General features: G+C 38.0%; 1 protein-coding gene across 1 annotated transcript in view; it reads left to right on the top strand.

The window, feature by feature from the left end:
* The first annotated feature begins 800 nt into the window (after positions 1-800).
* LOC127414972 (potassium voltage-gated channel subfamily KQT member 2-like) overlaps positions 801-17,365 on the top strand; it is a 46,504-nt gene continuing 29,939 nt past the window's right edge. Inside the window, exons 1-5 of the mRNA XM_051653396.1 lie at positions 801-1,102; positions 10,915-11,005; positions 11,420-11,546; positions 12,936-13,111; positions 16,374-16,502. Coding sequence (XP_051509356.1) covers positions 807-1,102; positions 10,915-11,005; positions 11,420-11,546; positions 12,936-13,111; positions 16,374-16,502 — 819 coding nt within the window. The 5' untranslated portion in view covers positions 801-806. The remainder of the gene's footprint in view (positions 1,103-10,914; positions 11,006-11,419; positions 11,547-12,935; positions 13,112-16,373; positions 16,503-17,365) is intronic.

Below are 17,365 nucleotides of genomic sequence, written 5' to 3'. Positions count from 1 at the left end.
TGTGCTGGAGAAGATGGAGTGGTTTGACTCTCCCGTCATCAATACAAGATCTCGGCCAAAAATTAATGCAACTCTGGACGGAAATAAATGTTGTAACATTGCATAAGGTTGTCAAATCAATGCCACGACGAATGCGCACCGTAATCAAAGTCTTTCAGGTCAAAATGAATGGAACACAACACAGGGGTTAAAGGAATATTACGGGCTCAATACAAGTTAAGCTCAATCGACAGCATTTGTGGCACTTAATTTGTGGCTTCTGTTAAAACGTGTTTTATTTGAACAGTAAAATTGGCTATAACTTTACACAGAAAAGGTTAGTAAGTGATTTGATCACACTAAAATCATGTTAACACGCATATTGTTTATTTCTTGTGGCTATACTTTTGAAATAATGAGTATTTTAATGCTTACGGATTGGACCCATTCACTTCCATTGTAAGTGCCTTACTGGAACCTTGATTTTTGCTTTATTTTTCCTTTTTTTTTTTTTTAAAGAAAAGGAGGGACACGTTTGTGGTAATCACCATGATGCCATAAATGCTGTCGATTGAGCTTAACTTGTATTGCACCTGAAATATCCCTTTAATTAGCTAATGATTTAAAGAGCGCTTCTAATTATTTCCAATTTGTAACAATATCCTCTGATTCTTGAAGGCTCTTTTAAGATAAAGGACTACCCATTGCAGTTTCGCTTTAGCGTTTCAATTGGCTTTTAGTACGAGACCACCGCAATACAGAACACACCCCGGTTCGGCAATGTCTGCCCACTTTATACACTCGCTTGGATCTGTCAAACTGTAACGATGGTGAAAAAATCGGCCAACGGCGAAGTTTATCTCCTCCCGGCAGGGGAAAAGAAACTTAAAGTCGGCTTTGTGGGACTGGACCCCGGGGCTGCGGAGACGAGCCGAGACGGGGCATTTCTTATCGCCGGGTCCGAGAACATAAATCGGGGCAGCATCCTGTGCAGACCGCGGTCCAGCATCTCCAGGGGGAGCACAGCTCGCAAAAGAAACGCACGCTATCGCAGACTACAAAATTTCCTTTATAATGCGTTGGAAAGACCCCGTGGCCTGGCGTTCGTTTACCACGCTTATGTGTGAGTGTTTGCGCCATGAATCGCATTATTGTGTGAATTCAGGAGTGGGAATCATCCACCATTCCTCCCTATAGAGATGTAGATGCTGCTGTACTGCTACGCCCAGAATGCTGAAAGTTTGAGATGTTGTCGGCCTGCCTGCAGCTTTTGTCGCAGAATGTACTAGCATCACCCAAGCAGTAGGATTTTATATCTTTATAAAACTTTTGTTTTCTAAAGCTAGAGTAATAAATGTCAAAGAAACATGTAGGCTGTTTACAATATGCTAATCATTAATTGTATTAGACTCAAATTACTTATGCAACAAATTGAATTTAGATTCAATAAATGGGTGATAACCTGAAACGATGTACATTTGCCCCTGACTATTAATCAGCCTTGCTGTATAGCGAATCTGCACACAGTATTCTGTGCAGTATTAGGGGCCGTTCACACCGAACGCGTTCTTGCGCAGCGAAATGTTTTAAAAGTTGAGGTTCTGTTATAGCAGATGCTTTTTATAGAATAATGGTAGATTATTATAATGGTAGATGCTGTTTGCACCCTTGTGCAAATAGTTTCAAATACTATTTGCACCCCTAATTAAATACTAACAGTATAGAGGCATCACTGCAACGAGTTTGTGTTTATTTAGAATCCCACAGACGCACTACACCTACCCCTTAACCTAAACCTAACCTTCCTTTACAAAACCAACCATGGTTTTACTACAGCAACCATAGTATCACCATGGTATTTTGTAGTAAAATCATAGTAACCACAAAATGAAACATAGTTACTATACAAACACCATATTACTGTAGTAACAACACCATTGTAAATTGCATCAAATCTATGGTTTCCAGCAAAAAACATGGTTACTGCAATATAACTATAGTAAAACTACCTTTAGATTCATTTTTTATGTATTATTATAATAAGTAGTAATAAAGAAAATATTAAGAGAGGAGACAGGAAACAGAATGGGAAAAAGAGTGTGACAGACGCGGAATCGAACCCAGGCCGAAAAGGCATAGTTTCACCACCGTTACGCCCCACGCCACTGAAGTGAAACTCTCAAAGAAGTTTGTCGTAAATTTTGATGTTTCCAGTAGACTAATGGAGTGCAAATAATCATGTTCTTTTAAAGGGGCTGTTTAGACTGAAAACTTTCTTGCGCTAAAAAAGCTAGATGCAGCACAACATATATATAACAGAACGCAGGTGTCTCGAGACACGCTTTTAGAAGTTGACATTCTTTTGACATTGATGTTGCCTTTACCTGACACTGCATCTAAAAAACACGACGTGCTAAAAAAAGCGAGACACATCAAAATGGTCAAAGACATCCATATAGTACATGTTTACATAGAAAAACAATTTTAAAAAAGTGCAGATGGACGCAAAAAGGAGTTCGTGTGAATGGCCCCTCTTTAGGCAGTGGTTTCAGCACCGGTCAGCTCCTGTACCGCTCGTGTTTGCTCTACACCGCTTGCAAACATGGAAACAAATTAGTCTTGATTGTTGCTTGCAAGGGGAAACCCGAGCCAGCGTTTCATGGCCACGGTCAGTTTACGATGGAGGCATGAGTCATGAGAAGGTTTTCTGAACTGCTATAAGAATGTTTTATTTGGTGATATTTAGCAAGGATAAGACAATTTGACATGTGTTAGAGGCTGTGTGCTGGTTAACTTTATCCAAGACTACCAATATGCTCAAAAAACAGCTTAAACCAACCAAAGATGGTTTGCTGGTCTTCTCTGGTCTCCCAGCAGCAGGCTGATCTGTTGGCTGGTTTTAGAGGGATGTTGGGCACTTTTCAACTAGACCTGCTTAGCCAGACTGGGAGACTGTCTTAAACAGCTAAGACTAGTAATCCCGCTTACTAGCTGGTTTAAGCTGTTTTTTCAGCATGGCAGGTACAGTATGTTACCATGGTTCTGTAGGTAGCTACAGGGGTACAAGGGTACTTTTGTTAATGTTACTATATTGTTCGCGTCTTAAATCTTTTTTCTTTCTTTTTTTTTCTTCCTCGAAATTATTCAGGTTGTTGGCCCTACTGTGAATTCTTATGGGGGTTTGTTCATTTTGGCTTAGCATGCATCTATTTTCACCTCGATTATCCCGCTGTGCTTTGTTAGGTGATTCACAGAGATGAGATTGGGCCATACAGTCCCAAGGCGACCTGAAGCATAACATCACTTCTGTAGCCTTTTAGAAACAGAAAGGAGGAGGAGAGATTTCACTAACATAACATCTAGGGTGCTCCATTACCTCAGATGTCTTTGAGATCTATTCATCTCTTATGAAGGCTATAAACCAATCTGTCATGATACAGCATTACCACATACCATGAATGCTGAAATGTGAGCCTTCTAACCTGATTGGACTCCTTCTGGGTGGCTATAAATGTCTTTGTTTGCTCTGCTTGTCATGTAACTCTCATTCAAGACTTGCAGTTCAGCCAAAGATATGAATTTCAGTTTCTAAAGGTAAATTATTTATACAGTCACCAGCCTTATTTTACTTTGTCTAGGCCAAACACACACATACATGCACACATACTCTCAGTGGAGTGCAGTGTGCTGACTTTGCCCTCTTTTTTTCTCTCATTCACAAGCATTAAATGCAGTGTTAGCACTTTGCATGTTGCACAGACTCAGCTAAGCCTTTATTTCTGTGGCTAAGGAAAGATGTACAAGGAGATATTTAGAAGTGGTCAATGTAGGTATGAATTCCCCTGTTTTGTTATGTTTGTGTGTGTTCATGAGAGTATTTGTGAGTGCAGGCTATAGATACACATTTTTATGCAACTGCATTTTACTATATAAATTAATGCATACCGTTATTAGCAGCTAATGCAAAGAAGTAGACTAAGAATAAAAGATCTTAGTGAAAATAGAAGACTTAAGCTTAATTATCTGTCATTATGTGTATATTCTTCCAGTACTAAATAACAACATTAGATTATCCTAAACTAGTATTGGATGACATTGATGTAGACATTTGGATCATATTTTAAAAACAACGCAAATGACAAATTATTAGACGTGTTCCACTTTTCCTGTTTGCTCATACTTGGGGTTAGGGATTTGAACGAACTTGAATAAATTAAACTTTGGTGCATATGTATGGACCAGAACAACATAGAGAATTGGCAACCACCAACCACCCAAAACACCCTAGCAACTACCTATCAACGCCTTAGCAACCACCCAGAGCACATTGGCAGATAAATAGCAATGCCCTGACAACCATTCACAAGACCACAACCAGAGACTATTTAGCAGAGACGGGCCACTTCTGTTAAAATGAATGGGAGAAACTGGAATGCCCAACGGTCAACGGATGTAGAAAAGGAAGTCCCGCTGTAACGGGGTAAAAGGGAAAGAAGGCGAGAACCAGCTTGACAGTATAAATAATAATTTAATGATTAACTTAAAGCAAAAGACATACAACACAAACACATACAGGGCAGCTGCCTATAGCTCTCTCTCTCCCGAACTGCCACCTCCGGCCACCTTTATTCATCTCGTGGGCTAGATTAGTCATCGCGGCCCGGCCACAACCTCCTCCTTGCCACACACGCCTTACAGGTAAAAGAGCCAATATACTTTTAGATACAGACGTCACCTGTCAGTCAACTTGAGAACGGCATGTGCATTAGCTATACAGGCTAGGAATATATAGTTTTTTAGCATAAAGAAGAACAATTTATGAAACCAGTGTTGTCAGATTTTACTGCTGATTTAAAATATGTTCTTTGATCATAATCTTGACCCACAGTTTTTGAAATTTCGTTCTTTCCCCATTCAAGTAGATAGGAGCTGCACTTGTATGCTGCTTGTTTACATAGCAAAACAGCTGCCTAAGGGCGTTCCAAAGATGGCCGCTGAGTGGACTGACTTGCTAAAAAGACTTTGTCCACAACCTCCTAGCATAGGTGGGGAGTTTTGCATGGACAAGCAACTCAAGCAAAAAAAAATTTAAATTGTAGTTGATTAATGCCATTTAGTACACGATGTGTGAAATCCTGAGAGATGTGCCCCATAGTGACACCTAATAACAAATCATTGCCTGTCTGTGGTTATTCGCTAGTCTGGGTTTGGAGGAATTGTGCTAATGGAGTGAATGAGGTAAATCGATCCCTCCGTTACCTTATTCATTGCTGAGTCAAAGAATGTGTCCTTGCTGTCTCTCTACTTGACAGACTTGTATAGTCTTCTCCGCCTCCCAATTTCCAGATTAATCTGTTACCATTACCAGTATTGAGAGTTTCAATGTTGGTTTGTTTTAGCCTCTATTTTAATGCAATACATGGCCAGAAGTATGTGGATTCCCCTTCTATTTAACTAATTTCAGGTACACCCATTTCTTGCAGATGCATGCAATCAAGCATAAAGCTATGCAATCTCCTTAGACAAACATTTTTAGAAGAATTGGGTATACCTATTCTCTTCTGGCATGAAAATGCCCCTCTGTAAAAAGTGAGGTTGACTGAGTCTGTTCTGGATGAACTTGACTGGCCTGCACAAAACCCAGATCTAAACTCCACTGAACACCTTTGGAATTAATTGGAATGCCGACTGTGAGCCAGTCCTCATCAGACAGAATCTGTGCGTGCAGAACTCGAGAAGGATATAGCTGCAGGCAGAGCTCCAAAAATGGGCAGGAACTTCAAAGCGCCAGCAAAGAAATAGGGAGCACCTATCCTAACCTTTTCCCTAACCTTAACTGTAAGTGGAAGTGATGCCCCATTTTGGAGCTGGCACAACCCCCTTTTGGAGTAACCCATCCCCCTTCTGTAGTAACCTCGCTCCCGCCCTCTCCTGCCTGCAGCTATACCTACTTGCTGAACTCCACAGAAAGCTCTTCAGATTTCTGCAGAATTGCGACATCTGTCATTCATAAAAGTTCTATGCATTTCCCATCCCTTGCATGTTTGTTTATGAAATAATTTAATGATATTTATAGCTACCAATAAGAGTGTAGGACTCTCAGGTACATTTAATAAATTTTTCTATGTTGAAATCCCTTCCACTGAATAAAGAATTCTATAGAAAAGGCAAAAATAGTCTGCAGATTCCGTCATCTTAAGGCAGTACTTTTAGATCTGATGCGGTAACATCTAAGAGATTTGGAAATGCAAAGATCACTAATTCGCATAGGTCAGTAAAATCATCAGCAACGTATGAAGTACAAATAGGAACTTGCATTAAGCTGCTTCTGAAATGCCAGAGCTACATGTCCAAGTTTTATCATTGTCAGAGTAATTTCAGAGTAAGTTCATAATAAAATACCTCCACATCCTTTGAAGCCCCTTAAAGACATCAAACTCTTCTGTCTGAAGGAGACATTGGGAAGTTCCTGTAAGCTAGGTGCACGTCATCATGTCAAGAATTGCTCAACCATGTTTGATGTCACTGTTTCTGAAGAAGTAAGCATTTTTATCCATCTTTATAAGTGAAGATTAGATGTTCTGTGAGAACTGTCATTTTAGCAGGTTTACTTGCCATTGACTAAACACCATTTTGCTAATACTGTTTTCCTGCAGTCTTCAGTTGTTCACCTGGCCCCGTTACCTTTAGAAGAATCTGGTGTACTGACCTCTTTCTCAGGGATTGTTCCATATTAGCACAATAATTTCTGTTATGACATTTGATATTCATTCTAGTGACAACCAGGGCCATGCAGAAGCCTTTAGTGTGAAGAAAGTCCTTTATGCCAGACACCTCCACAATCATTTAACTGCAACTCAAAAAAGATTTGGTTATATGAGATGGAAGGTCAGGGAGATGGTCTGTACGCATCAGAGGTTCCCTCTGTTTAAATTAATATTTGAAATATGGAAACTAATTAGCATGTACCAGTTACATGTAGGTCCAGTATCGATATACTCAAGTTTTTTCTTTGCAAACTGAAAGCTCTGCAATGAAAAGGTGTGCTTGCCTGATTTATAATTACACAAGGCTTTAGTCAAGAAAGGCAGATTTACACAAACACAGGGTTAGAGACTATATAATCTATGGCATGTTGGAATGCAATGAAACAGCAATGAAAAATGTTAACAGAGTGGATTCTTTGAATCGCCTTGGATTATCGTTTAAATGCATTGTACTGTATATGAATAGGGTATCATTCAGTGTCATGGTATAATGTATATCAGACTATCATCACACTGACACAGCCTGATACTATCAATGGACCATGTACCACCACCACACTACTTTTTTTGTAACCAGAGTATATTGAGTTAGCAAAATACAATACAACATTATTATTGATTTATTGTTATTAAGCTCACAGAATGTCTTGTAGAGTTTATCAGGAGCACCTGGAAGCGTTTTTTCCATTGACTGAAGATGCTTCACTCATTCGAGTGTTTTCATTTATTGTATGAAAGTGGATTGTATTTAACCTGACATTTATGAGTCACTGTGTTCACTGTCTGTCTGATGGTGTGAATCGTGAATATTGTGTAAATCAGGGCTAAACTGTGGTAAAAATGATACAGTTAAAAGTATTGTCTATTTAAAGCTGCGCTACGTGACTTTGTGCTCTCTAGCGACATCTATGGTTGAAAGTTAATATTGCAAGCAGTTTGCGGAAGAACACTTTACGTTAGACTCGTGTTTCGGCACTGCTCTTCTGGCGGAGGAATCTCATAATTTGACTTTACCTGGACATCGCCTGTGTATGATCTTGAGTGGGAGATATTCAGAGCCGGAGTCAATACGTGCTATTTTCATATTTATATTATGTCATATAATGAAACATTTAAAACTTAAATATTACTTGCTTTGATGAAAATAAAAAACATTTATTTTCGTTTACATTTAGAATGAATGAATTTGACACTAATAGCTCTTTTCTGACACTTTTACATAGAGAACAGGGTAGGGTTGCACCAGCTGTGCGTAAGTTAGGCCATAAAGTTCACACTAAGGGCTTAGTAACTACTAGTTAGTTTCTAACTAAGTCAGTGCTTAATTTGGTTGCACCACCTGTTCTTAAGGCAAGACTTAACTAGTAGGTCGTAAGCCAGGGGCGGACTGGGAAGAGAAATCGGCCTTGGATTTTAAATAGAAACTGGCCCAAAAGTTGTTGAGTGGGTTCTCTATCGCTGCCCCTTTCGGAATATCGCGGCCCCGTTTTGTGGCCCGTTCTGCATAACGCGGCGGCCCATTTCAGCTTATCGCAGCCCATGCGGCCCCATTTCGTGGCCGGCACTTCGGGAAAAGTCTCGGTTCTCCCGATGGCCAGTCCGCCCCTGGTAAGCTCACTGTAAAGTGATGCGTAGTCGCATATTATGACGTTTACCTGTATTTATCCAATAAGCAGCCTTCAAATTTGTACACAGAAGTGTTAAAGAGCTGTGAACTTCAATTTGATTTTGTTACGGTTGATGTTCAAATCTTGTTTGCTCACGTAACTGTCAGCTGTAATAAATTATATCCCCATTAAAATACAATTCGTAATAAAAGTAGATTTGATAAATAGTTTATTTGCCCTGTGTAAATAACAATATTATAGGAACTGTATCTAAAATAAATAAGGGATGATAAATAAATACTGATACAAACAGACATTTATTCATTTTAATATATATATATATATTGAATGTGTTGAAACTTGACACCGGGCGACACACCATGAAAACTGCACCTTTAGAACGGTTTCATGCTGAAGAGCCGCTTAAAAGTAAAAAATGTTCTCTCTCGTAAATGTAAACGAGTGTAAATGTCAACATCATAATGTATGTCGAAATGATTGATGCCTGTCACGCAAAACATGAGCTCATTGATGTCATACAATATCAGTCTGCTTTTATATTCCATCTGTTACTCCTGGTCGGAGGCTTCCGTAAATATTTCGTTTATACGTAGGTTACATCCTACCTAAGTTTAATGGTGCAACGCTCAAATATTTAGTAGTGCGTAAATTGTGACTTAGAGTCCATTTACGACACAACTAGGCTAAGTTCTCTTCAACCACCAACAGTTACCGGTTTATTTTAATAGGATAATTTAAGTATTTTATTTACTGTGTTTGTATTGTACTACACTTATCAATTTAAGAGGTAAAACTTGTGATATGGCTAATACGAGTTCAGTGAAAGACTTTATTTTTTATATATTATATTGTACAGTTGATAATGCAAGCGAACCGTAATACTGCAATAGAATGTGGATGCAGTGCACTCAATAACACCGTAAACTAAAAACATAAAATGAGGATTCAGTAATGATGGGGATAAAATATATGCTTAAATATGTAATATATCAATTACAAGAAGTCAGTTCCAGAAGTAATACAAAAACATGTCACAGTAACTTCCTCTGACAATGACATAGATACATCGCGATCGGTTAACACATAATAATATAATAATTATATTTATTTATCACATGTTATACATTTGCACATATACAGTGAAATTCTTTTTTTTGCACATATCCCAGCTAAGCTGGGGTCAGAGTGCAGGGTCAGCCATGATACAGCACCCCTGGAGCAGATAGGGTCAAGGGCCTTGCTCAAGGTCCCAACAGTGGCATCTTGGCAGTGCTGGGGCTTGAACCCCTGACCTTCTGATCAGTAACCCAGAGCCTTGACTGCTGAGCCACCACTGCCCCTAACACATGGGTAATGTTTGATTCATAAAAGCATCACAACCAATATAAGCTTCAACAACCCTACAAGAAAGTATATCCAAGCATTATGGCAGGTAAACAGCTTCGCCAAACTGATAACAGATATACATCCATGCAGACTGCAGCAATGCTGTCCTGAACTGTGTGAGTGTGAGTGACTGAACTGAATGTAGTTTTTCCAGACGGAACACCTGACGTGCATGAAAGGGACATTTTTCTTCTTTCCTGTGTTTACGGATATGACGTAATGACGTATGGATGAACAACATAAGTCAGCGATTTCGTGCCAAATCTGACCCGGCAGCTCAAAATACAAATCATTTTTATAGGCTTACCAGCTTTCATACTGTAGTGCATTAGAAGCTGATGTCATTTCTGTGCCACCAAATGGAACTGAATATATATATATATTATTTTTTTTTTTTTTTTTTTTTTTTTTAAACAGCTTTCTGAATACGCCCCATGTCTGTTGTTGATCAAACAAACTGATAGTCCTGCCTCCAACTCACACCATTGGTTGAGTAACATTGTTGGGGTTGGTCTTTCAAAACAAACAGAGCAACTTTCATAGAAATACACTGTGCTTACAGTTTTTGAGAAAATGTATCTATGAATTCATACTAATAGCTGTCTCTGTATATTAAGCTGGGATAGGAGAAAGTATTTTTAAGCACTGAAAAAGTTACATACTTCATGCTTTAAGCCTCAATGTTTTTCTCAGTCAACATTTCTTTCTCTCACCAAACATGGGTGTGAGGCCCAGAGAGGTTATGCTAATCAGACTTTTAGTCTCATTTCATTTCTTTCTTTCTCTTCATGGATTTCACTCAGTGTTTAACTGAAGAGTGGCAGGGACTCTCAGAGGATTGTTGCTTCTCTCAAGCCAGTGTTTTTCCTCAAACAGCACAAAGCCTACAATAGACCGAAGAGGGCCCAATTCCAATTAAATGGCTAATCTTCAATGAATATGCATTGACTGTTCTGTCCAAAACAGATGAATGTAAATAAATATCTTATATGTGTGGGTGGAAGACTTGAAAAAACTGAAGTGATTTTACTGTAGTTCTTAAAGTTTATTCTAATTTGTGATTTAAAGACCTGATCTGAAAGAAATGTCCAGCATTCTGTATTAAACAGATAATTTGCTAATGTAGTATGATCTGCCATTGTCCTCTCTTTCAGATTTCTGTTGGTGTTTTCCTGCCTGGTTTTGTCTGTGTTCGCAACGATCAAAGAATTCAAAAAAAGCTCTGAGAGTGCCTTGTACATCCTGGTTTGTATCTAAACCACTTAACGTGATGCTCTCAGATTTTAATACCGAACATCTTAGGCATGCTTGTGTGCACCTTGTAGACACAATGAATCACCGTAGATCCTGTGCTGTTCTAACAGACTGTGATAGGTAGTAGGACATTATTCAGTGTTGATGTGGATTGCTGTGAACATGACACTTTATAGATCTGTTTGGATCTGTTGGAAACATGAGCCATCAAGGACTCACATAGTGCTCTTATAAAACAAAAACCTTAGACTCTAAAGTCAAAATTTGACCCATAATTTGTCCTAGATTTCCAAATACATTTGTTTATACTGACCTAATTACATAAAACTTGTCTTTTTTACTATTATTTGTAATGACATTATAATTCTAATGATTATGGATAAAAGTGTTTTTCTTTCTGTTCAGGAAATTGTGACGATTGTGGTGTTTGGTGTGGAGTATATTGTGAGGATATGGGCGGCCGGGTGTTGCTGTCGCTACAGAGGATGGAGAGGAAGGCTAAGATTTGCGCGCAAACCCTTCAGTGTCATCGGTTAGAAAATCATCTTTTATGTTTTTGTGTTCACATTTTCTCTTCCCTTTATTCTTCTTTCTGTATTTCACTCTCTGTTGCCAAAACATCTTCTGGGGCAGAAAATGAGCAAGAGGTTTTGCACTCACTAAATTAGTTCATGAGCTGCTGGATTTGAAATAAAAAATTCTTTAAAAAAAACTTTATTATCTGTATTTATCTTACCTAACACTTTTATCGTAACTAACATGTTAACATTAAAAACAAAACTGTTAATAATGTGCTTATTTTCATTAAAATACTATTTAATTACATTAAAAAAGTTAAATAAATAACATTTAAACATTTATTTTAATAAATAACTGGCCGTAAACTCCTTGTTGGGATCTGGCTGAAGAACAAATATGACCTCACATCCTCAACTAACAAATAGGTTTTGATTAGCTTTACTTTGAAAATAAAAACATACAAAGTAGGGTTATTGTTTATGAAAACTGAGAAAGAATATTTAGATCTGCTGAAGTCTGTATCTTTGTCAATATCAACACACATAAGAGAAAAATGGCAGTCTAATGTAGAACTGTCTTTTTACACAAAATAAATGCCTTTTATAGCCTAAACCGAAAAAGAGCATTATGTCTGTTTTTCCTTTTTTAAACAAATTTCACAGTTTGTGAACAAATTGATTTGATGATGTTCAGGATTGAGAACGATGTAGAACCAAACACTGTCAAGATATATGCATAAGCAAGTTCAGTGACAAGTCACATGATCTTTTTACGAGCCCTACAGAAAAGAATGAAGACTAAAAGCAAAGCTTCCTATGTATTTACTTTGAAGGTTCGGTTTTCATCATCGTTTTGCCTCTTGTGTAAAAAAGGTTGTGCATATGAGCTGACATCAGTTCTGTAACAGCTTTTTTTTGTCTGTAGCTTTGACTGCACCCAGCAGCTAAACAGTTTGCATAAATACATTTGCGTGAATAAAACGCGATAAAATGTGCTCACCCAAAAGTTGGTGGTTCATGTTTGGAGAAGAGTGAAACTGAACTATGTCCAGACAAGCTTAAACACACGCGCTCCTCCAGAACTGGACTGGATAGCTTGACGAGCACCGATGCTGTTGCACGTGTTGAGTGTTGATAAACTCACCGCTGAATTTTGCTCAGAGAACGTTTGGATGTTTACCGCGAATTTATCAAAATCATTTGGAAGGTCAGATAAATTGATTGCCGGGCCTCATCAAATCACTGACTTACATTAAATAAAGACATTACATCATACCGGGAGACTCTGAGAAGTGGTGATACGCAAGAAAAACTGTCGGTACTGTGTAGAGTAAATTATAGAAGTGCAGGTACTGCGTACCGCCCCACTTCAAGCACTGCTTATGGATACTCTTGTTCTGCAGATATCATGGTCTTGTTTGCCTCAGTGTCTGTGTTGGCCGCTGGCTCACAGGGGAATGTTTTTGCCACCTCTGCCATTCGGAGTTTGAGGTTTCTTCAGATCCTGCGAATGTTGCGAATGGACCGCCGCGGTGGTACATGGAAGCTGCTGGGATCTGTGGTATATGCCCACAGCAAGGTGACGAGTGACACAATTTATTTTCTTAAAGGTATATTCCAGGTTCAATACAAGTTAAGCTCAATCGACAGCATTTGTGGCGTAATGTTGATTACCACAATAAATCATTTAGACTCCTTTTTGTTAAAAAAAGTGAAAATTGAAGTTGCAGTGAGGCACTTACAATTGAAATGATTGGGGCCAATTTTTGGAGATTTTAAAGGCAGAAATGTGAAATGTAAAATTTTATAAAAGAACTTGCATTCATTCTTCAGTTAAAGCTCATGTATTATTTGAGCTGTTTAAATCAGCGTTTTTACAGTCGCTTTTGGGTTTTAGGGTTTGTTGACTACATCGTTGTGGCACAGAAGTTGTAAAATTGGCCATAACTTTACACAGAAAACGTTAATAAGTGATTCTGTTAGACTAAAATCATGTTAACACGCATGTTGTTTATGACTTGTGGCTATACTTTTGAAATAGTGTGTATTTTGACATTTATGGAGTGGTCCCATTCACTTCTATTGTAAGTGTCTCACTGGAACCTCGATTTTTGCTTTTCTTTATTTTCTTCTTTTTTTTTTAAGAAAAGGAGGGACAAGTCAAAATGTATTTTTTGTGGTAATCAGCATTATGCCATAAATGCTGTTGATTGAGCTTAACTTGAACTGAACCTGGAATATTCCTTTAAGTTTACATTTTTAAATTCTAAAACACCAGTTGATGTGTAACTATCTTTAATTGTTTAAGTGTCAATATGCATATGTGTATATTTGTTTACATATGCAGTTGTGTACTAAATGGGTAATAAATGTGTACTTATTGCCTGCAGAGATAGCAAAAGTTAATTCTACTGTAAGTACTAGGTTACTGTGTGTGCAAAGTTCCACCAGTCAATACAGGCACAGGAACCTTTTTACAAGGACTCAAATAAATCAGTGAATCGTTTGAACCAGTTTGTTAAATGAACCGTCCAAACAAAATTATTAATTTAAATGAATATTTAAGTACAGTAACTTCATTGCAGGGACTCAGTGAATTGTTTAAACCAGTTCATTTCAATGAACCGTCCGAATGAACTGACTCAATTAAATGAATGGAACCCAACGCTATATGCGTAAGAGGACATTATCAAAGAGCTTGTGATTATTACCTCAGTTCGCGCGGCTGTAAACCTGTATGTACACTGCGTCACTGTAAAATAACGGATTAAAGGATGTATGGAGTAACGTTACAGGAAAATGTTAAAACAGGTAAGCTACTGCAAACTGTACTGTATTTGGCATTGCTAGTTGAAGTTCCTTCCTAACACTTGACTTTCTAAATCTACAGAGCATTTTATTGAACAAAACAAATGGCTATGGACAAGATGAGGCATCAATATTTGTGGTCCAAATTCGCATCTGCAGTTGAAGTCAGAAGTTTACATACACCTTAACCAAATACATTTAAACTCAGTTTTTCACAATTCCTGACATTTAATGATAGAAAGCATTCCCTGTCTAAGGTCAGTTAGGATCACTACTTTATTTTAAGAATGTGAAATGTCAAAATAATAGTTGAGAGAATGATTTATTTCAGCTTTTATTTATTTTATTTCTTGGGTCAGAAGTTTACATACACTTGTTAGTATTTGGTAGTATTACCTATAAATTGTTTAACTTGGGTCAAATGTTTTGGGTAACCTTCCACAAGCTTCTCACAATAAGTTGCTGGAATTTTGGCCCATTCCTCCAGACAGAACTGGTGTAACTGAGTCAGGTTTGTAGGCCTCCTTGCTTGCACATGCTTTTTCAGTTCTGTCCATAAATGTTCTTTTGGATTGAGGTCAGAGCTTTGTGATGGCCACTCCAATACCTTAACTTTGTTGGCTTTAAGCCATTTTGCCACAACTTTGGAGGTATGCTTGGGGTCATTTGGAAGAACCATTTGTGACCGAGCTTTAACTTCCTGGCTGATATCTTGAGATGTTGCTTCAATATATCCACATAATTTTCCTTCCTCATGATGTCATCTATTTTGTGAAGTGCACCAGTCCCTCCTGCAGCAAAGCACCTCCACAACATAATGCTGCCACACCCCCATGCTTCACGGTTGGGATGGTGTTCTTCGGCTTGCAAGCCTCACCCTTTTTCCTCCAAACATAACAATGGTCATTATGGCCAAACAGTTACATTTTTGATTCATTAGACCAGAGGACATTTCTCCAAAAAGTAAGATCTTCATCCCCATGTGCACTTGCAAACTGTAGTCTGGCTTTTTATGGCAGTTTTGGAGCAGTGGCTTCTTCCTTACCGAGTAGCCTTTCAGGTTATTTCAATATAGGACTCGTTTTACTGTGGATATAGATACATGTCTACCTGTTTCCTCCATCATCTTCACAAGGTCCTTTGCTGTTGTTCTGGTATTGATTTGCACTTTTCGCACCAAACTATGTTCATCTCTAGGAGACAGAATGCGTCTCCGTCCTGAGTGGTATGATGGCTGCATGGTCCCATGGTGTTTATACTTGCGTACTATTGTTTGTACAGATGAACGTGGTACCTTCAGGCATTTGGTAATTGCTCCCAAGGATGAACCAGACTTGTGGTGATCCACAATTTTTTTTTTTCTGAGGTCTTGGCTGATTTCTTTTGATTTTCCCATGATGTCAAGGAAAGAAGCACTGAGTTTGAAGGTAGGTCTTAAAATACATCCACAGGTACACCTCCAATTCAGTACACCTCCTTTCAGAAGATAATTGGCTAATTGTCTAAAGGCTTGACATCATTTTCTGGAATTGTCCAAGCTGCTTAAAGGCACAGTTAACTTAGTGTATGTAAACTTCTGACCCACTGGAATTGTGATATAGTTAATTAAAAGTGAAACTATCTGTCTGTAAATTATTTTTAGAAAAATTACTCGTGTCATGTACAAAGTAGTTGTCCTAAACGACTTGCCAAAGCTATAGTTTGCTATTATTCAATCTGTGGAGTGGTTTAAAAAAAATGAGTTTTAATGACTTCTACCTAAGTGTATATAAACTTCTGACTTCAACTGGATCTACAGTAGGTAACTTTGTGACCTCACAGATAAATTACATGGACTAAAAGCCACAAGAGTTTCATTTTAATTTCATCTAGTCTGCACATCTAATCTCCAGTGGCATGCAATGATATTGGCATAGGGCTGTTGTTTATGTTGTTTTGATCAGGAGACTTCATTACAAATAGCACATATTCTTAATTTTCTTATCTTTTTTTATTTTATTTTATTTTTTTATTTTTTTTACTCCAAAACGCAGGAACTCATTACTGCATGGTATATTGGATTCCTGTGTCTTATTCTGGCATCTTTCTTGGTGTATTCAGTGGAGAAGGATGACAATGCAGCGATGTTCGAGACCTATGCAGACGCCCTCTGGTGGGGGTTGGTAGGTGCTACAATCTTAAATCGACAGTGGCCTGCAGCCTGAATCTAAACAGATGAAATGAGATGATATGGCACACTGAAATGGGATGCTGTTCAATCAGTGTTAAGAGATCCATTTCACAAAATGGACTAATGCCATTAAAGACCTGTCAGCTCCTCTTGGGGTCCTTGATAGTTGTTATTTTGCTGATACTTTCTTTCATAAGTGACTTAAAGAACACTAATTACAGAGTCATTATTTCATTAAGTGGTCTTTGGCTATTCATGGTCAAGGACACAATGAGGTTAGACTTGAGATTTAACTGTAACCTTTGCAATACCAACCTAGGGTTATCACAACTTCATTAATTGTTATATTGTTTTAATATGACTATAAATTAATTTACTCACCATCATATTGTACCAAACTTATATAACCTATATTTTTCTTCTTGCCTAAAGACAAACAATTTTTAAAGCATGATTTTCAATCACGGTTTTAATTTAAACTGGTCAATGAGGACTTTGTTCACCCAAAAATGAAAATTCTCTCATCGTTTTTCACCCTCATGCTATCCCAGCTGTGTATGACTTTCTTTCTGTTGCTGAACACAAATTAAGATTTTTAGAAGAATATCTCAGCTCTGTTGGTCCTCACAATGCGTGAATGGGTACCAAAACTTTTAAGGTCCAAAAGCACATAAAGACACCATAAAAGTAATCCATAAGCCTGGCTAAATCCATATCTTCAGAAGCAATATAATAGGTCTGGGTGAGAAACTTAAGTCCTTTTTTACTATTAATCTCCACTTTCACATTTTCTTTTTTTTTTTTTTTTTGTTGATTCTCATTATTTGTGCATATCGCCACCTACTGGGCAAGCAG

This window comes from Myxocyprinus asiaticus, chromosome 24 (genome assembly GCF_019703515.2).
Source record: "Myxocyprinus asiaticus isolate MX2 ecotype Aquarium Trade chromosome 24, UBuf_Myxa_2, whole genome shotgun sequence".
NCBI classification, from domain to species: domain Eukaryota; kingdom Metazoa; phylum Chordata; class Actinopteri; order Cypriniformes; family Catostomidae; genus Myxocyprinus; species Myxocyprinus asiaticus.
This window is presented reverse-complemented; position numbering and strand designations above follow the sequence as displayed.